This window comes from Bombus bifarius, unplaced genomic scaffold, assembly GCF_011952205.1.
Source record: "Bombus bifarius isolate JDL3187 unplaced genomic scaffold, Bbif_JDL3187 scf7180000008008, whole genome shotgun sequence".
Taxonomy (NCBI): Eukaryota; Metazoa; Arthropoda; class Insecta; order Hymenoptera; family Apidae; genus Bombus; species Bombus bifarius.
In genome coordinates this window covers 688,754-710,853 of record NW_022884386.1, presented here as the reverse complement: position 1 = coordinate 710,853, position 22,100 = coordinate 688,754, and the positions used below count along the sequence as shown (strand labels likewise).

At 30.1% G+C, this 22,100-nt stretch overlaps 2 protein-coding genes and 1 pseudogene across 4 annotated transcripts; 1 reads left to right on the top strand and 2 right to left on the bottom strand.

Annotated features, from left to right (window-relative positions):
* Positions 1 to 642: 642 nt before the first annotated feature.
* Positions 643 to 3,862, bottom strand: LOC117206726 (saccharopine dehydrogenase-like oxidoreductase). Of its 2 annotated transcripts, none has more exons than XM_033446315.1 (8): positions 3,720 to 3,862; positions 2,541 to 2,723; positions 2,296 to 2,468; positions 1,865 to 2,181; positions 1,601 to 1,747; positions 1,408 to 1,498; positions 1,043 to 1,305; positions 643 to 965 (listed from the first exon to the last, which is right to left on the bottom strand). In XM_033446315.1, the coding sequence occupies exons 2-8, from the start codon at positions 2,710 to 2,712 to the stop codon at positions 860 to 862; spliced, it is 1,269 nt and encodes a 422-aa protein (XP_033302206.1). In that variant the 5' UTR covers positions 2,713 to 2,723; positions 3,720 to 3,862; the 3' UTR covers positions 643 to 859. The 2 variants fall into 2 exon arrangements, with proteins under 2 accessions (XP_033302206.1, XP_033302205.1); XM_033446314.1 differs by having other exon boundaries at positions 2,296 to 2,471; positions 3,720 to 3,861.
* A 990-nt stretch (positions 3,863 to 4,852) lies between these two features.
* Positions 4,853 to 21,609, bottom strand: LOC117206724 (chromodomain-helicase-DNA-binding protein 1). Of its 2 annotated transcripts, none has more exons than XM_033446311.1 (21): positions 20,398 to 21,609; positions 17,772 to 17,884; positions 16,605 to 16,886; positions 15,229 to 15,417; positions 14,917 to 15,086; positions 14,177 to 14,813; positions 13,894 to 14,101; positions 13,501 to 13,778; positions 12,696 to 13,422; positions 12,372 to 12,617; positions 12,116 to 12,283; positions 11,899 to 12,025; positions 11,643 to 11,800; positions 11,211 to 11,569; positions 10,888 to 11,122; positions 8,121 to 8,240; positions 7,791 to 8,018; positions 7,373 to 7,699; positions 6,819 to 7,297; positions 6,624 to 6,752; positions 4,853 to 6,553 (listed from the first exon to the last, which is right to left on the bottom strand). In XM_033446311.1, the coding sequence occupies exons 1-21, from the start codon at positions 20,404 to 20,406 to the stop codon at positions 6,334 to 6,336; spliced, it is 5,409 nt and encodes a 1,802-aa protein (XP_033302202.1). In that variant the 5' UTR covers positions 20,407 to 21,609; the 3' UTR covers positions 4,853 to 6,333. The 2 variants fall into 2 exon arrangements, with proteins under 2 accessions (XP_033302202.1, XP_033302203.1); XM_033446312.1 differs by having other exon boundaries at positions 6,624 to 6,737.
* LOC117206730 lies at positions 9,529 to 10,503 on the top strand (annotated as a pseudogene).
* Positions 21,610 to 22,100: the final 491 nt, after the last annotated feature.

Here is a 22,100-nt window from a genome sequence, read left to right as displayed (position 1 = left end):
ACGATGAATAGTTATCTAAACAAAGTCAATTTTCATCCTATCATATAGTGGTTTGGTTTAAATGTAAACGTAAATTTATTTGTAATGAAAAGCAGTTTTATTAAGGAGATAATACAAATGATTAACATCTATTAAAGTATAAGAAATAAAATATAAAACATTAACATTAACTCATTCATCAATTAGAAATATAAAGATTTATATGATGTGCGTTAATCGAGCACATATACATAGTTTCAGTAATCAATAAATATATTTTCTTTGTGTTATACTTTATATAATGATACATTTATAGAAAATGTAAATGGATTATATATATATATATACACATATGTATATATCACGTATTATTGTTTTTACCAAAACAAGTAGTTATTTTATTATATCAGCATTATTATCATATGTTAAATTACGACAATTACGAAGACTCATAAAAAAATTAATTTTGTCAACTAAATACAAAAGAAATGCAGTGTCATCATAGATAAGTATGTTTTGCATTTTTTTCTTCGATATATATATATATATTTAGTTATATATATGAATATATTTTTATGTGCATATTCAAAGCACGTTTCAAATAATCTTTGCAAACTAAAACTTGTTATTTAGTATTCAAAAATACTTAAAAATATAATTTAACGTCTGCAAATTGTTTTAAATGCGATTATGTAGATAAAAATATTTCTATAAAAAATAGCTATCTGTGGAGTGTTAATTAGTTGGAAAATTGAAAATATTAGTATCAAATTTAAATATAACTACAAAACAAAAAATGCAATGTTCCCCATTCCTATATTTTTGTTTTCGCTATAATAGAGCAAAGTTGTACCTGTAACCTGTAAGTATATAAAAGACTTTATGTTTCAATGGAAGAAACAACTTCGAATTTTATATCCTTCTTTATCAACTCATCGATCAATGATGTTTTATTAAATGCAGCACCAGCAGATAAAACACCACCACTAAAACAGTATAATAAAAATTATAAAATAATATGTATATGGAATAATATACATTCAAGTAAAAGCTATAAACGTACGTTACAGGTATTTTATCGGATTCCTTAAGTATTGTTATAGCAGAAAGTAGTAACATAACGCATGTAGCGCCATATGCAGGATCGGTTCCACTAACTTTAGTAATCATTACTTTGTTTGGTAAATTGTCATGTTTATCAGTAGGTTCAACTAATCCTTCAGTCCATCCATCTGCTTTAAAGGTTATGGAGAAACGAGTGTTATCCAGTATCTCCGGCTTAGGGCCTTCGCGGCTTATATATCCACCGGAAAAGAAAGTGGGATACTAAACAGAATCAAATAAATTTTGCAAAACTTGCATTACTTTTTGTTTCAAGTATCAAACTGATATGAAATATGTATTTTATAATAAAAAAATAGGACATACCTTTAGCAACAAATTACGACCAAATTCATATTTAGATAACATTACAAATATTAAACCAAAAATAGCAGTTGTCAACACAGAGAAAAGAGATCTATCATTAAAAAAGAAAGAGATATATTTAATATGAAATTTTTAATATAATTCTTATGATTGACTTTAAGTAGCTTAATAATAAGATAAATATAAATTTTACTTGAGTGTAAAATAAGTTTGAACTTGAACTGGCCGTTGTTTATATTTTTCATACAAAAATCGCTGGGTACGCAGAGCTACAGAACGGTCAGATCCTGGAAATACCATAGACCAACCTTCTGATATAGAAGATTTGTGGAGGAAACCCCTAAAAGGTTATTAAGATTATTAAGATTAGGAAACATAAACAATGCAGAAATGTATTTAATATATTTATAATTAATTTATATAATTATAATTATGTTATGTTTATTTTATTGTTAACCTTGGTTTAAGCTTTGGCCAGAATTGAGGTAATCTCTCAGGATAGAGTTTGGAGCGCAACTCGCGTAATTCATGAAAATTTGCAATACCATAAATTGCTGATTCATATGTTCCATAATGAATGAGAGCACCGCTAACTTTTGTAGTTACCCATGTATTTAGATAAGTTTCGATAGAATTGACTTCACCATTAAATTTTTGTTGTGTAAAAATGATACCAAGATCACATGGTATGCTATCAAATCCACATGCACTTATGATATAGATACCAGCTTCTTCTGCTGCCTTATTATATTTTAATTGAATACTTTCTATATACTGTAATACAAAAATAAAAGGATAAACAATGTAAAAATATATAGCACAAGTAACAAGTAGAATTAATATCAAGTTATTAACTTTAATAATTTTGAAACATTTTGAAAAAATTACCTGTGGTTCACCACTGACATCAACTTGATGAGTATGTGTAGCAATACATGCTTTAATTACTGGTTCTCCATAAAATCTATATGGGCCACAACAATTAACAAGCACTTTAGCTTGTGCTGTCATTTTTTTTAAAGACTCTTCATCTTTCAAATCAGCAATCAATATAGGTACATCTTCTAAAGTTAATTCATCATATTATTATAATATAAGCAATATTATGCAAGAACTTAATGATCTAATGTTACCAATATCAGAAGCAAATTCTTTAACAACTGCTTGTAAAGCTTGCTTTCTGCGTCCAGATACTCCAAATTTCATTTCTTTTTCTTTAGCTAGTTGTGCTGCTACTTTTACAGCATATTTTCCAGTATATCCAGTAGCTCCAAATATCACAAAGTCTAATCGTTCGTCTGTCATAATGATAACACCTAAAAATAATAAAATATATCTCTGGTTTGGTATAAGAAATGCCAATGTCATATTTTTGCAAAAATGAGTTAAACCTGATATTAAGTTTGCAAACAATTGTATATTATATATAACAAAAGACAATTTCAAATTCTATGTAGAAATGACTAAAATAACATTTGTATATACCAATGTTAAAATGTTAAAATAAACCTTCTGTAGAAAATAGCAAAGTCAACATAAAAAACAAAAACAACATAAATTTTATTGTCTCTTTCTATCAAAAAAGAAATTTGGAACACTGGAAACATCTGTGTCAGAAATTATTTGAACATAAATTTTTTTAACATATCTTTAAGTGCTAATATTTGAATTTAATAAATGCTGAGAGTGGCAAGAGACTTGCATCAAACCACAGACATGTATATGATCATGTCAGTCTCTTATTAAGACTATAATTACCGTATGATTGATTTAACTTTTAAATATTCAAAGGTAAAAAACTAATATTTCATGGTCAGACTATTTATATACACATATGCAAATTTATATTTTTATGAATATAAAAAAATTGAATATGCTCAGGTAGAAAATTGCTTTATACTTTATTATGTTGTATTATTGCATGTAATAATTTTACAATTATATAATGAATTTAAATAAAGTACATGTTTTTACTTAAATGTCATCAGTATATAAATTATTATGAACTAGATCTGGTTTGAAGTTCATTAATTAATAAATATGAATTATTTATATATATGTATATATAAGTGCGAATTATATATAAGAAATAAGATATGAACAATAATAATCCTTGAATATACTTCTTTAAGATGCGCATTGGGAAATATCAAATAAAAACAAAAGACACGCCTTTTAGTATACTATCTTGAATATTGCTGTAGACTGAAATGTCATTTCGCCGGTAATTTGATATAATTATAATTCTCAAGAGTTTACTATATCTTTAGCAAAATTATAAAATTTTTATATCTTGTCGACAAAATACATACCTTGTATAAACGTTGATAAACAGGATCACAACCTTTTTCCGTGCTAACTTTAGTAACGTTGCACTCTTCCTCACAATTACGTCTTTCTATCCGTATGTTGATAGAATCGAATTGAGCTTGACCAGAGTACATACATACATATGCATACATATGTATACTGAATACCAATAGAGAGGGGATTTTATTACGTAATGTTCAATGGTCTGCTGTTTTTATACATCAAATACAAACTTTTAACTATAAAAATTATTTTTAAAAATTGAAAATATAATATTATCTTATACAGAGATACTTACTTCGACGCATTTGCATTTGGTAATGTGTTTTATTAGTACAATACGTTTTCCTTTCATCTCCGACATATATTATGAATAAAATAAGTAAAATGTTAACAACCAACCGTTGTTATATTTCCATTATTTAAATACATATTTAAAGGATCTCCCTCGTTTATACTAATAAATGTGTTAAAAAATAATTCTAGCAAATAGTCAAACGAATTAATTTTCAGAATGACTTATATGTCATCAAAAACTTTCATTTATGTTTCTAAAAAGTAATAAAATGCATTACCGTAATTGTCCTATTTCAATTATACAATATTAAATTATTCTACTACATCATTTATTTTTCTTAATTTATATTTACAACAATCTTTTGTTTTATTACTTGTAGTCTGTATTCGGCTAGTAATAAATTATATGTAAATAGCTCACTGTTTAGAATATCACTTTGCAATTAAAAACCTAAACTAGCAAATTTCTATTGTGATTTAATTTCAATGTACTTTGTTTTATGTATACGTAAGACACGAAGTATCGTTAACGTGTGTACAATTCCGCTTTCTCTTGGCTATATATCATCACATGTATACACTATTATTTACAGAAATGCACGCTAAAATTATAAATTTTTAGTGTTAAGAAATTCACCTTATATGAATAAAATAATCTATAAAATAATTGTTATTATTTTATAGCCCAATAAAGGCGATCCAAGCAATCTCAGACGATGAAAAAAAAAATTACGTTACTGAAAAAAAATATTTAGCGTTTACGTGATTTTTAGGTTGAAAAAAAATTAATGCATACATACAAAAAGCTTATGACTTTCATTTTTTTTATGAATATAAAATTCGTAAATATTTCTTACGAAAATGGAGCGCAATTAATTTTTTTGATAATGTTCTAATGGAAAAAGTGATAAAATACAAAGTTTTCGCAAAAACTTATGTACTTTACAAATCCTTATCATAACTTAAGATCGAGAAATATGTTCATACTCTTTTAGAGATATTGATCGTTGAATAATTAAAAACTCATATCCTTTCCTTTTAATTACAATATATAGTTATATTCAATAACTTTTAACTGATGCAAGACTGAGGGGTCTAGCCTTTTGTTTATTCTTTCTACAAGAAAGCAGAATACTATTTCATTAATTCCAGAGTTAAATATACATCGAATATAACTATCTCCTTATTCTAATATTTACAATATTTCACATTGTTTTTGATAAAGTACAAAACTATAGTACTTTAAAAGAATGAACGGAAAAATAGAATTCTTATCTACCTATTCAATTGCGAAAGTATAAATTCTATAAAAGAGGAGAAAGTTAATATTTGTTTTCTCTTTTAAGAATGTAATCATCCGTTAGCAAATATCATATTTGTAGTTTGTTCTTAATTTTACAATAAATACATAAGACAATATAGCTCACGTACGCTGCGTATCACCACAAAATGATGTCATTCTAGATATTTCTTTTGATGTAAAATTTTCTTGGGTTTTCAGTTAATAGAAAATTTATATAATGTTGAATATATAATTTTTACAATTTTTGCAGACATCATATGAAATAAGACATCATTACTTTAATACCTATCGCAGTGCAATAAAATATCAGTTAATGTAAGATTAATTATTAAACGATAAATCAATCATTAAAGTTTGAAGACTTTTATGTTGAAACGTAGTATAGTTTGAAGTGGTGAATAACTGTATATAAGCTACACATCTATTGAACATACATGATCAGTATCGAAAATGCAAAATATGTTACATGCGATTTAGGAAGGCATACATTTTGAAGTACGTATTTAAACATTGTACGTAATAATATACCCTACAAACACATTAATTTGATCTTAGTTCGTTATCAAATCTTACAATAATTGCACTGTAATAAAAGAGACACAGATACGTAAACATAATTTCTTACATATCGGAAATATTAACGAATAGAAACTTAAAATTTTAGCATCACTCCTTTTCAAGAAACCCGATATATTTAAAAAAATTATTAACTATATGTTAAGAATATTTATAAACTGATTATTTTCACACCTCTCCTAAAAGATCCTAAAAAGATCATTCAATCCAGATAGAATTCTTGCATATTAAATAAGCAATGGAATAAACTTTATACATAGGTACAAGTCACAAGTAGTACTAAATCACAGAATAAACTGTGTAAAGAACTTCACGCTTAAACAATAACCATGTTTAAAGGAGCATAATATAAAATGCTCAGTCAGGTAAAACAACACAAGGCTCCATCGAAATTACAGTTGCTTAACAACGCATTCAAGGACGGTAATAAGGAAGGAGCACTAGGAGTTAGCATTTGGCGGAGGTGGTCTTCTATCATAGTCTCGTCTATAATCTTTGTTTGGTCGCCATTCGCTAGGATAATTATCTCCAGGGTAACCTCGACCTCTAAAGTGGCTCGGAGGAATATCAGATGGAGGATAACCACCGCCACCTCCACCTCCATATCCTCCTGGACCGTATCCATAACTGGGTGGTCCTGATGAATATCTATAATAATCACTGAACACGAATTTTATGATTATTATTTTTATTCAAAATCTTGTTTCATTCTTTTAAATTTATAACTTACCTCCGTTTGTCATTCATATGGATATTACGGTCGCGATCTCGATCTCTGTCACGATGATATCCACTAGACATTCGTCCATAAGAATCAAACCGGTCACGTTTATGATCTCCAAATCTAGGTATTGATAATCTAAATTATATATTGTATTATACAAAAACGAATCTGTACTGTTTCTATCACACTGATTATACATACCTTCCATCTCGCATATCTCTTCCATCACGGGATAACCAATGGTCATCCTCTCTGCTTCCACTGTAGTGTCCACTTATACTGTAACCGCCGCTATCTCTCCTAATTCGCTCATCTTTACTTCCACTCATCCTGTCCATACTTCTATCACCATGCGCTCTATCTCTGTCCCTATCACGTTCTCGATCTCTCTTCATGTCTTTGTATTTTGATTCTTTCTCCTTGTGTCGTGGCGTGTCCACACTATTAGTGGTACTTGAAGTAGAATTTGGCGTCGACGTAATGGGAGTAATGGTGGTAGCACCAATAGTAACTGTAGATGTATTGCTGATACTGTTTACAGCAGATATAATCGAGAGATGTTTCTTACTCGGTGTGCAGCTACTATTTGAATTTTCTTCCGTATCTTCAATCTTTCGTTTTTGTGTTCTACTCTCTTTAATACTTTCTACTTGCTTTTCGATATGTTTTTCGGTATGCTTCTATAAAATAAATTACATTGATGATATTTCTTACATTGTAATAATATTAAAATAAGAACAAATCTCTTATTATACCTTTACATTACTTGATTCTTCTTTCTTTTCTGGGCTAGACGTAGCACTTGTATTACTTTCACCTCCTTTTTTCGTCGCATGTTTATACAATTTATAAAGTTTCTTCGCATCGAATTCTGTAAATTTAGATACAAAATACCATAAATTACTTCTCCATTCTTTGATTTGTTCAGGATCTCTATATTCTTCTAGACAAGTGTTAATTTGGTTTCCAATTTGTACAAGACACTGTCTTGTGTGAGCGACTTGTTCCGCTTCGCTCAAAGACTGGTCTGGTCTATCCAAAGCCTTAAGTGCCTTCTTTACTGGTCTCATCTTTTCTTTGCACTGCATAGTAGAAAATACAATATTCAAACTATTGTGTAAATTTGATATATAAAAGTAACATTAAATTTTTAAAATAAATTAAATTAATAACCTCATTAAATATAGAAGGATCCAAATCACCAAGAACATCAAGAGCTCTTGGTTCATTATTAGCAGTAAAATGCATCGGACCCGCTGCTTGTTTTGCTTTTTTAGCCTTCTTATTTTCTTTTTTCTCCCTTTTAGCTTTCTTTTCCTTCTTTTTTTCTTCTACTATCTCTTCTACTTCTTCTTTAGTTTCTTTCTTTACGACAACCTCTTCTTCTTTCTTTGTAGATACCTTTAAGTAAAATAAGCATGAAAACATTTATGTATAGAATATTTCTTAGAGTTAAATGTAAATATGTAACACAAATATACTTTTAATTGTATATAAATTTACCTTTTCAACTTTGGATTTAGATTTATTACTTTCTTCACCTGAACTATCATTTTCCTCTATAATTTCTTTTGTAATTGCAGTTTTTGTTTCTTTTGGTTTTCTTGGTTTTCTTGCTTTAGTCTAAAATTAATATTTGAATATATTAAAATACAAATATGAAATGGAAGATGACAAGGTTTAGGAAAGGAAAATGCAGCAGAGAAGCGCTCATAGAGGAAAAAGAGGCATTCAAACAGTGATGTAAGGAAAGAAAGGAAAGGCACGAAGAAGAAGAAATGGGGAAGATAAAGATGATCAAAACAGAACAAGAAGCGTGGAAATACATTAACAGATATAGAAGAAATAGGGAAGGCATAGATGAGGATATAAGCGAAGAAGAGTGGAAAAATCATTTCATGGAAATTTCGGAAGGGACAGAGCACAAAGAGAGCCGAGAAACAGGGGGGCATAGAGAGGAAGAGAAAGCAACGGAGGGGAGAAAAGATAATATAAGGAAGGAAGAGGTGATTTACCAGCTAAGGAATTTGAAGGAAAAGAAAGCAACGGGGGAAGACGGGTTAAAAAATGAGGTGTGGAAGTATGCACCGAAGGAAGTGAGGGGAGGAGGCGTTATGGGAGTTATTAAAGAAGATATGGAAAGGGGAGGGGATACCAGAGGACTGGAAAAAAGGGGTGATATGCCCGATATATAAGAAGGGGGACAAGAGAGTAGCGAAGAGCTACAGAGGGATAACGCTGATGGATACTGCAAGATCTACGCAGGGATATTGGATGAACGTCTGAAAGTAGAGATTGAAGACAAATTGGAAGAGAGCCAATTTGGATTCAGAAAAGGAAGAGGAGTGACCGATGAGGTTTACATGATAAACCACATCATAGACAAACAGCTAAGCAAAGAAAGAGGAAAATTATATGGATGCTTTGCGGGCTTAAGAGCGGCGTTCGACAGGCTAAACAGAGGGAAATTGGAGGAGAAAATGAGGAAAATGGAGATTAGAGAAAAGCTAATCCAGAGGATTACAGAAATATACGAAGAAACGAGGAATATAGTGAGAGTCAAGAACCACAACACAAGAGAATTTTGGACTGTGAGGGGAGTCAGACAAGGATCCTCATTGAGCCCGAAGTTATTCAACATCTACATGGCAGGACTAGAAGAAGAATTAAGGAAAGGACAAGCCGGGGGCATAGTGGTAGGATAAAGAAAGGTATGGTTATTGACATACGCAGATGATATTGTGCTGGTGGCGGATAGAGAAGAGGAGCTAAAGGAGATATTGAAGAGACTCAAAAAATTTTTGAAGGAAGCCGATTTGGAGCTGAGCACGGAAAAGACTAAAATAGTAGTCTTTGAAAAAAGAAGGAGCAAATGGAGGCAAAAAAAAATGAAAGTGGGGGAAGCAAGAATTAGAAGAGGTGGACAAGATAAGATACCTAGGGTATATACTGCAGAAAAACGGAAGTGATGAGAAGCGCATACAAGATAGGAAAAAGAGAGCAACAATTGCAATGAAGAAAACATGGAGCGTGGGAGAAAGAATATTCAAACAGGACTACAAAAGGGGAATGAAGATGTTTGGAGCACTGGTAGAGAGCGTGGCGCTGTTTGGAGCAGAGGTATGGGGATGGAACATGGAAGAAAGACTGGACGGAGTTCAAAGGGGATATGTGAAATGGATATTAGGCTTAGATATGACAACACCAAACTATATACTGGTGGAGGTATGCAAATTAATAGAAATGAAAGAGAAAGCATTAAAAAGAGCAGCAAGGTATGAAGAGAAAGCCCTAGAATCAAAAAAGGAATTAGTAAAGGAGTGCATAAAGGAAAGAGAGAGAGAATGGGGGAATGGTCAGGAAGGGAAAAGAGCAAGAAAGAGAAAGAAGGGACTAGAAGAGCTAAGAAAAGGAGGGACGCAGATAGAAACAAGAGAGGAGTAAGAAAGGATGACAGCAGACCAAATTATAGAAGAAAGAAGAAAAAGAGAAACAGAAAAGAGGGGGAAAAGGATAAGGGAATCCAAGTATAACATACACTACAGAAACATAGCCAAAGAGAAATTACCAAAGTACTTAGAAGGGAGGATGAAGTGGAAGGACAGAAGAATACTGGCAAGATTCAGATGCGGAAACGAGACCAAAGCAAGGGAATACTGGAAAGAAGAGGGGGGAAAAAGATGCAGACTATGCAAAAGGAAAGAAGAAGATCCAAGACATGTAATAGAAGAATGTGAAATAACGGGAGGACCAAAAGACATAGGAAAAACGCTGAACGAGACTGGAGAAAGTTTAGCAGAACTGAAAGCAATAATAGAGAAGAGAAGGGCAAACGACAAGGAGGAGGTACAACAAGGAGGCTAAAGACCAAAGTGGCAATAGTTTTTAGTCATTAGTTGATAATTTATAGTTCCTAATGCTTAGTTTTTAGAGTAGTAGAATAAGCAAGGTAGTGCAATAGAATAGAGTGGAAAAGAGAGGAGGTAGATATGTAAGAAGGGAATTAGATGTAAGAGATGTAAAACCGAAAGTTCGTTCAAAGCCGAAAGGCACGGACTAAACAATAATAAATACAAATATGAAATGAATAATCTATAAATTATAAATCTATATATCGTCACCATACAAAGATGAAAGCCATCAGGAATTTGGAAATTACCTTAAATTGATATTCAGGATGTGGGATAAGGACATAACCCTGCCAAGATAGATTATAACGATAAAAGGGATTTTTATGGGAATACAATAAAAGTAAAATAATATATCTTACCACTCCTAATTTGGAGTCAATTTGTTTTTTGAGTACTTTTAGTAGATATTCGGCTCGAGTGTTTATTTTTTTTAATTGAAGTTTGCTACCATTTGGGAGAAGTTTATCACCCAGTTTCAAATTATTATCCATTTTTATGATTTCCCATGAACCCATGCCATGTTGGTATATACCTCTTAAAAGCCTAGAATCATCTTCGGAGCTCCAATCACAATCAAAATTTGCCGGTTTCAATCTGTGTAGTAGCATTTATAATAAAATAAACACGTATGTGTGTATATAAATATATCTTAATGCAAAAATTCGATAAAAAATATACTCACTTAATATCAATATGCCAATTAGATCGTTGTTCCGAATCCGATGGTAAAGCTTGTTCTAGAGGCTCTAATTCCTTTACCGCGGCAGAGAAAGATTTTGCGTTGACCATAACTCCCCCAATTTTAAATGTAGGACCTCTACCTCTCTTACGACCAGGACCTTTACCCTCTTCTTCACCTTTATTCTCTTTCGCGGTACTTTCAAACTCGGATAAACAAGCTTCACATCTAGATTTTAGTTGATCTCCTAAGAAGCGTAATTCTGACATTGGCTTTTCTTGCAATTCTGCATCCGCCGCAATATCATCTAATCGTTTCAATGGTGCAGGGAATTTTTTATAGCTTTTAACAAACCTTCGTATCTGTGTAATAAAAGAATTTAAATTTACTCAAACACATGTAGATTATTATAAAGTACAAAACCTAAGTACATACCTCTGCATCAGTGAAACTTTTAATATTTTCTCGCGGCGTAACCCTTGGTCTACCTCTTTTCTTAGGACGCTCATCATCGCTACCATCAACCTCACTTCCGGAATCCTCTCCTTCTTCACTATCATCGGCAGATAGCTTTTTCCGCTTTCTTACTCTTCCTTAATAATGAAGCAAACATTGGATAATATATAATATATAATATATAATATATAATATATAATATATAATATATAATATAATTTAACGCGTTACATACCTTCTCCACTTTGATTAATTTGCTGCAATGTTTTTCGACTTCTTGGAGGTAAATATAAATCCTCCATTTCTTTTGACTTCTCTTCTTCTTCAACTTTTTTTCTGAAATTTTCAGGAATAATTTCGGCCTAAAATCAATCAGAATACAAATGTTTTAGTTATTTTTTTATACATAGAAATATTATAAAGTATATTTGATATCAAAAAATTAGATTTACCCAATCTTTACTCTCATCATCATTATCATTGGGTTGATTAACTGGTTCGGATTCTTCTTCGAATGCTGCAAAACTAGCAACTTTGAATGCTGATAACAGTTCATCTCCAACTGTTGAAGGCCCTTCATCTCTTGTTTCTGCTCTCCTCAGAATTTCATCAATATCACACTAATAAAATAAAAATAATAAGAACTAATCTTTTCATCTATACATATAGTCTTAAATTAGAATAATTTAAATTCTTTAGAATAATTACAGTGGGTTCTTCATCTCCGTCCTCTTCATCTTTAAATAAATCTTCAGCTCCAAATTTTAAAATAGCATTTAAATCTTCTTTATTAAATGGATTGTTATTGGTCCCTGCACTTTTTTTATCTAATACTGTTCGACCAGTTGTATCCATCCGTTGAATTACAAGATGATCCAGAACCATTTTTTGCTTTGCTCTTTCTACTATTTCCTCCTCTACAGAATTTTTTGTTACTAAGCGGTAAATATTTACCTATATAAAATGAAGCATTCTTTTTAATAAAATGTTTACTATTTATGATTATAATGTCGATACAAAATATTGAAATACCTGATTCTTTTGTCCAATACGATGTGCTCTAGCTTGTGCTTGTAAATCATTTTGTGGATTCCAATCTGAATCAAAAATAATAACGGTATCAGCAGTAGCAAGGTTGATACCAAGACCACCTGCTCTTGTTGATAATAAAAAGCAAAAATCTTGCGATCCTTCAGCATTAAAATGATCTAATGCTTGTTTTCGTAATTCTCCTTTTATACTTCCATCTAATCTTTGGAATGGAAAATGTTTCTTTTGTAGATATTCTCCAAGAATATCTAACATCCTGACCATTTGACTAAATATTAAGACCCTATGACCTGTTTCTCGTAATCTCACCAATAATTTATCAAGAAGAACTAATTTTCCAGAACCGCGAATTAGTTGCTGTAAATAATCTTCGTTATTGTCCTTCCTTTCACTTTCAGTAGGTTTTGTAAGGAAAGCATGGTTACAGCATTTTTTTAATTCAATAACAATATTCAAGAACGTCATAGTAGAACCTTTAACACCTTTCCGTAATGCATTATAATTCTTGGTTAATATCCATTTATAATATTGTTTTTGCAAAGATGTCATTTCTACTCGTAATATTTGTTCAACTTTAGCGGGCAAAGATTTTTCTACATCTTTCTTAACACGTCGCAAAATAAATGGTTCTAATTGTTTATGTAATTTGGAATATCCCTTTTGAGCTGCATTATCATGCTCTTTTTCAAATTCCTCCCATGAACTAAATCTATATAAACAAAAAGGACGGTTATAGAAAACTATTATGACTAAGAGAAAATTTGTAAAATCATAACAAGTTACTAACTTGGTAGGCATTATAAAGTGTAATAAGGCCCATAATTCCTTTAAACTGTTTTGCAATGGTGTACCAGTTATTAGGAGCCGGTGATTCGTATGAAATTCAGCGAGAGCTTTATACAAGAGCGAATCATCGTTCTTTAATCGATGAGCTTCGTCTACTAACAGTACGGCCCAATTTAAGGCACCCAGAAACGCTTTATCCTTAAGTACTATTTCATATGTCGTGAGTATGGCGTTAAATTTTAATCTCTTTGAGCTATAACACCACTCATACTCTCTAATCTACACAAAAACAAAATTAAATTTTTAATATGTGATAAATATATTTATAATATGCAACTCTTTTAAATATTGCAAAAGAAATTCGAATTTATAAGAATAAGAAGATACTACATACAACATTACGGGAAGTAACGTCACCCAGATATGTAACAAAATTCATATCTGGTGCCCATTGTGACATTTCTCTTTGCCAGGAAGTCATTGTCGAAAGGGGCACCACTAATAAAAATGGCCCATAAAGCTGATGTGTGTGGAATAAATAATAAAGGAAGCATATTGTTTGTATAGTTTTGCCAAGACCCATTTCATCTGCTAAAATAACACTGTAAACGAATAAAATTCATTATAATATAATATGTATATTGAGAGATTATATAAAATAGTGAAATATAATCTACCTATTCTCTTTGCACCAAGAATGGATCATCCAGTTCAATCCATCCATTTGATAGTCTCTAAGAGTCAAATCCCGACCTTTTCCCATATAGTCTGGTTGTCCTTTTAACTGATGGAATTTGGGCCTAGACTTAAGAACTTTGCAATGTTTGCTTGGTGTTCTTTTTGACTCTTCTCTTTCGCGAAATTCTTTTATTTTCTCTGGCCATTTTTTAACAATCAATGCTCCATCTTCCCATGTAGCCTCAGCATAGGGTAAACTTTCCCATTTACAATAATAATCTGGATGATCTGAATCAGGTTTGTTATATTCAGCAATAATTCTTTCAACATTATTGTAACTTTTCAGGAGATCTTGTTGAAGTTCTAATTGGCATTCAAAGTAATCTATATCTTCGGGTCCAGCATAATCCCGCCACTGTTTGATTTCCCGTTCTCGTTTAATAAAATTATCTAATTTTTTTAATCCCTTTACTTTTTGTGCTTTCAATGACTCTTCTGATTCCCATGTATTATGTATATGAGACCATCCCTTCCATTTTATTGAATATTGCAGTTCGGTTTCTTCATTAGACAAATCCTCTGGATTTGGATTGCCATTTTCTTCTATAGCATAAATTGTTGTGACATTGCCTGTAACTAAAAGAGGATATGCTATAGAAGAATATTTGAGAAAATAAGGATATGATCACGTTTGTGATTATTTTGCAATTTACAGTTTGCAATTATTTGATAGACTAACCTCCCTTTTTACCAACTCTTTGTCCCAAAATTCGTTCAATTGTTTCTGTATTATCTGGTTCTGGATTTGCAGTGTTACCTTCTTCAATTTCTACAAGATCTTCACTGTCAGTTCTCTCTTCACTTTCCTCTTTGTAACTAATAGCAGTTCCACTTCTTCTTGTAACTTGCCTAACAGATTTAAATTAACATTAATTTATCAGTATTATATGGTATTAAAGTATTTTATGGTATTTTATTTTTGAAAAATATATATATATATAATTTTTCAAAAATAAAATACCATACCAATACCTCCATACAATAGCAATACCTCCTGTTATCATCACTATCAAAAGAAGAATTTTCAGATGATTCTGAAATTCGTTTTTTCCTTATCCTTCCTTTTTCTTTGGCTTTTTGTGCCGCGCGTCTATTCAACGACTTACTAGGTGGTGGTCTCCTGCTTTCAACATTATCAGATTCAGAATCTGAACTGTCTGAGTTCCATGAATTATGTGAACTGCAAAAAAAATACAATGCTAGCACATGTGTATTTAATAATATAAGAAATATTGTAATAATGAAAAAATGAAATACGTTTATAAACTTCATTGTTTGATACTTTTATCACATAATATAAGTTTATTATTTCAATGATATATTTAAATTATACTTATTAAAATCTTGCTTCTACTTTTCAATAATAAATACAGATTAATTCACATGCTTGATATAAAAATGTCCTCTTCTATAAAATATTAATGAATAATTAACTAATAATTAATACAGCAATTTACTGTGTAATTTATTAAAACTGTAATATATAATAAGGAAAAAATGTTCTTTTTCTGGTGTAATAATTTTTACTTACTTTTAGTAATAAGAACATAAGGTTTCTAAGTGGTATTTTGCTATAGCATATTGATAAGATTTTGTATATATACATGCAGATAATCTAACACAAATTCAGGTGAAAGATTTCATACTTATTAAATAGTTCTTTTTGAGTAAAAATTTTAATGAATCACATAAGTGCATATGAATAGATATATAGCACAAACTAAAAGTGCAATAAATAATAAAATTATTTAATGCAATGCAATAGTTTACTCAACAAAACAAAATTGTAGATAAGATAGAAAACAAACAATAGTGCTATAGTGGAAAAATTTATTTGAAGCACTAAGCTTATTAAACACAAATATAAACATCAAGAATGAAAAATATAAAAGCACATTGATACACAATATATGCAATACAGAAAAGTGCATACATGATTAACATAAAAGCTTCATAGAATTATTATCACAGCTGAAGTTGCAAGGTACAAACGTACTACATAACAGCTACTTGTATATTATATTAACCAAATTCATTTTTCCAATAAATATCACTTTTCTAAATTATAAAAATTAAGACTTATAATATTTTTGATTTTATGATTATGATTCTACACACTTTTGAAATATAATTGAATGTTAAAAAATAAAGAGCTTCATTTTTTATATTTGCTCAAGTAGATATATCATAAATTTATAAAATACTCTTTTAAAAAATGCAAATTCTGAATTACCATTGTCTAAATAATAAAACTGCATTTATTTATTATATGTAGTTATATTAATTCAATTCATAAGGAACTGGAAGGATTATAGAGTTTATAATTTCAATTTCCGATAATTACTTGAATTTTTTCATATTACTTACCCCTTTTTTTTAAATTTCTTGCGACTATCGCTATCGCTTTCACGTTGTGTAGCAAGCCTTTCAGGCTCTTTCCTAGAACGGCTAGATCTTCTGATTCCATAAATGTCAGGATTCTCATCCCACTCGCGACTAGACTCATTCTTAAGCCTAACTTTTGTTTCTGTACTGTGATTTGAACTTTTGCTCTGGAAGCTATCACTTTGTGCAGGTGCATCCGACTTCTCTGATTTATCAGAATCAGAACCTGATCCAGACCCGGAACCACTTGAGGAGCTAGAGTCACTGCATTTGCAGTTGGGCAATGTTTTATTTCACTATCATTGTTTATAATTCACAAAATATATAAACATCAAATTTTCCAAATATAAAATATCGGCTGTTAACTTAAAACAACAATTGATTGCAAACCCAAATTTTATTGATGATTTCATTCATAATGATTATTGAATATTGAACTATAATTTTGTAATCTTTCATTATAGAATGGTCTGGAGTGAAAAATGTAGATAATAAACTCAAAGGCGTTATATATTTAATAAAGTAAATGTTGATTTGTCAATGCATATTAATTAATTGCAATAAATTTAGATAATTTGAAATAACTTTAGATACTTTAATATTAGTAATTTTATTCTTGAGCATTTATATTTCAATATATGTATTTGTGAAAATATTCCCGTTTTTTACCTTTCTGTACAATCTAAATTAACATACACTATGTATAATATTATTAGGACAAATTATCATAAGAAGTAAAATGAGTAGAAGCAGTAGGATACTAGCTCACCTAGTGTTTAAATTGTTTCAATATACAAGAAAACATTGCATGAGTAACAGAAACTTGAACATTGTGCTTATATAAAATTCAAGGGATACATTAAATTAGCATGATTGTCAAAGCAATGTTAATGCTATATAAAGCTATAGCAATACACAAAGTTAAGTAATTCATGTCAAATAATCCCTTACATATCAGAAAGTCAAACACACATTATATAAAGGAATAATATCTTACTATTATTAGCTGTTTTAGATTACTATTATTAGCATATTATATTGGTAACAATTGTGTAATACTTTATTGGAATAGTAAAATATAAACACATTGCCTTATGTCTTGGACTTTCTGAAAGGAAGAGATTAGATAATAGTAGTTTCAATACCAACCTTTCTGATCCAGAACCAGATCCTGTATTGCTTCCAGAAGAAGAACTATCACTTTTACTTTCATTTTCAGAATCAGATCCCGATTCTTTACCAGACTCAGACTCTAACGTTTTCTGTAATTTAATAAGACAAATCTAACAATATCCTATCTTTAAAAATATATAAGTCGCAATGTGTTGTTTGGAATAGTTTTTACTCATTAATGCTAATATAAGTAATTTTCTGAATGTATTACTTATGTCTTTTAATATAGCAGTCCTTTAAATTTATTTTAGCATATTTTTAACATAATAGTACAACATCTTTCCCATATCTTGGCATATTTTTAATGTTCAGAACATAGCTTGCAGATAAATTAACAATGCTATCTATCAGGAAGATCTTTCCTCCATTTTATAATTCTTGACCACCATTTTGTAGTTAAGAAATGCTTAATTTTCAGGGTCTTCAGAAAGCTTTCTAAGTACACTTCAATAAAATATTAGGAACCTAGCATATTTGATCTTACATCTTTGGATTACATTCAATTATATATTAGTAAAGAAAACATATAATTAGGTATCTACATTAATATAGATTAAACTACTAAAGACTAAATATCAAACAGAAAGATAGTTACATACATGTACTAAAGATTCTATTCTTTAAGAAAAATATTCTTCGACCAAAAGAAAGTTCACAAGCTTTGAACAAATGAAGTATTCTTTCTACATTTGCTATGCATTGTATGTAACTATCTTAAGCCATGAATTGATAGAAGAGTATTACAGAATTTCCTGTAAATGATTAATTTAAGGAACATATACTTTTCTGTAAATAACTAGTATAAGGTATAATGGGTATTATAGAATAATGTAATTCAACATTTTAAGTACTATACAGATTTATTGAACATTTCAGCAAGTACATTATGAACAATACTTGACTAAACTTAAATCTGTTTCTTGAACAACATATAAGTTAAGAAAGAAACTGTTCACACTCACTTCACAATAATTCTATACCATCATTAATTTCAATATCAAAATAATTTTTAGCATTAAAAGATTGACAAAGATAAATAATACCCAATCTATGTTGGAGACAATATAAAATACAACTCTGTCATGTGAAACACAATATTGTTTGAAAACAAACCCTATATTACATTCCATCTTATGAAAACAATCTATATCTACAGTTATACAGCAACACCATGTGCTTCTATATAACAGAAACAAAACTTTTGTAGATGAAAACTACTGTTATTTTGACCAAGTTTTGTTTCTTCAATAGGTTCCAAAACTTTACCTTTTTCAAAACTATCTATAAGATTAAGAAATGTTTGAAATGTTAAAATTGTGCATATTTTGCTGCTACGTAGCAATATGAAAACCAAAATACAGTTACTTCAAATATCATACCATACTTAATTCATTAACGATGATATAAACGTCAATGAATAACTCTTATATATAATAAACATATACTTCAGTATATAATATGTATGTAAAAATTATATCATATCTTACGAACTTAAGAAACAATAAATTTTAAATACTCATTGCATAGAAAGTTTTATATTTTACTTCTTCAGATTTAAGTAACACAAGCGGATATAAGCTTGTTTATGATATTTATATAATCAATCCTTGTTCTTGAAAGTTTCAGTATTATGTTTTGTTATGTAGATCTTGGTAAAATGTATTATCCAATATTATATATTAAATATTATACAACTATAAAAATGTATCTAATATAGGATAAATGTAAGGCCTGCATTTACAAGAATCATTGTCCCCCTTAATTTTATACCTTATTTGTATACAATTCTAGTAAAAATGACATTCAAAGTTACAAATGTATTATCTTGCGGTTATTTGTAAATAGAAAATAAATGTATGATGTACTTGTGTCCATACAAACTCAAATTTTATGGAAAACATTTCATAAATAAAGAATCAGATATTATTCATAATATATAAAAATTCTTGAAATACAGAGAAATGATTTCTCCTAAAGTAAAAAGCTCAGTATATATGAAATATTTTCCATGTGAAAAGCATGTAATTGTCAGAGCTTTTGCAGGTGATTGTGCTACACAGTCTCAACTATAATACAGAGAATGTGTATCAATCTTTGAGCTTAATTTGCAAAAATGGGTCTATTTAAAATTTTTGAATAAGCATGGACCCAAGGTAAAGGAGAATGCAAGGAATCATTTTTAACGAAAATTAGGGTGGAACAATGATGTTTTAAGTGATAAATGTCAAAATGAATGAATGTAAACAAACTTATAGGTTATTAAGAAGCTAGAAACTATGTAAAATTGCAGAAAATTGTGATTTAGTGAAGACAAGTCCCTGAGCTCATAAGGTCAGTAAGACCCCGCCCTATACGCAAAAACCTTTTAAACAAATTTCCAGTGGTTTTTTTCGTTTTTACGAGGATTTTTCTCCTTGTAGATCAATGAAACGCATGTGACAACGCGATTTTTCCCTAGTCCAAACAACACCACTGCTATATCACGCAAATTGTTCTTTAAAACAACATTGACGCTCGTATTGGCAACGGAAACAAACAATTATTGCTAAAAAAAATTGACGAAAAGCTAAAACTTAAACAATTTTCGAACCCGACCACTCACCTGCATCATTCCGTCTGCGCGTCGCACCGATATCTCGATATAACATGCACCACGCACAATATCACGTTAATTTAATAATTAAACTGTCGTGTATACACGTATCCGTTGTATTAATCGACTATTGATACACAAAGTCGCGACATCGTACAAAATTATCGAATTTCCACGTACTATATGTTCACAGGCCTGAGCTTGGCCGCCATTTTGTGAACTAGTCTCGTTCTTTCGCCCTCCCCGACCGTCCTCCGTCTACCGTTCCAACATGCAGCGCGCACGCACCTCTCCCCTCCCCTTCTTCCATCTACACCCCTTAGTAAAATGAACGCCCTGTAAATCTGATAAAAATTAGATCTTTTATCAACATAATTTCAAAATCTGTAAAAAGACCGTCCTTTACAAAAATAAACATTTACATTCTACAATTTTATTCCCCAATTTTTCAAAGAAATATCGTTTTAATGAATTATATTAAAACGCAGTCAGAAAACGGAAATCGTTGTATGCCAGCCATTTTGATTACTCACAGAAATTTTACCCAGAATGCCTGGTGAGTTTTTCTGTTGCTCTGTATATGCGCAATTATAGTGATCGAGTAATCATGCAATGAAATCCGTTTACTTATATAATTCATTATAACAATTTTTTCTCATTTTATAGAAAATATACTTTAAAATGTAGGAGAAAATGTAATTATTCAGTTGTAGTAGTTAAATTTAATGTTCACTTAATCCACTTTAAGAATAAAGACATTATATAGGAAAAATTTTTATAGAAATATGTTTTTGTGTACATACAGAAATCATGAATATATAATATTATTTTCGAGCTCAGAGACTTAATCTTATTTCTTAGGACGTTATTATGAAGCTATGTATGATATCTTGGATACTGTATGAAAGTTAATGATGTTACCATGCAAAGTGAATAAGCGATTTTATAAAGCAACATAATATGTAAAAGCTGTCGTTTTACATCAGATTGGGTAGAGACAAAAGACAAATTTGATCGAATTGAAACTATAAAAATATTAAGTACATTAAATAGAAAAAAATATTTTTAATAAAACAAATAGTTTTACCCGGTCCAATGAAAACCAGCTTGCATTTTCGCAGGCGTTGTAACTAACGTATTATGACGAGAATGAAAGACGAAAAATATTACCCAGACACCCGTGGCACGTCATATCGGAAAAGGAAGAAAAGCCAGCGGGTTCGATATACGATTATTTACGATTTCCGGTTGAAAGTCGATTTCTTGCCTTATCATTCCATTCCACATATCGATATCTCGTTTGGCGATGGGCGCGTAAAATAATTATATGAAACTGCTACAGGTTAGCACAATATTAAAAATTAATAAAAGTAATATATACATATATTTAAAGTAAATTCTTAAACTTAAAAAATTAATTCTTCATTGTATTTGATCTATGTGTATTATTAATATCCTAAATATGCTATATATTCATAGTTTTATACATTTATCTTTATTGTAAGAAAGAAATTAAAAATAAAATACGAAATGGATAAATTTTCGCGGGAGCGTATAAGTTATTTCGGAAATTCGTAAAAGAGACAGTGAAATGTATTTTCTTTATTTACATTACAACTTTAGGTTGTTTACAGTTTTCAATATACATATGACATAATTCCAAGAAAAAGATAAAAAATGTTTAAGTAACGCAACAAATTATGATTTATATA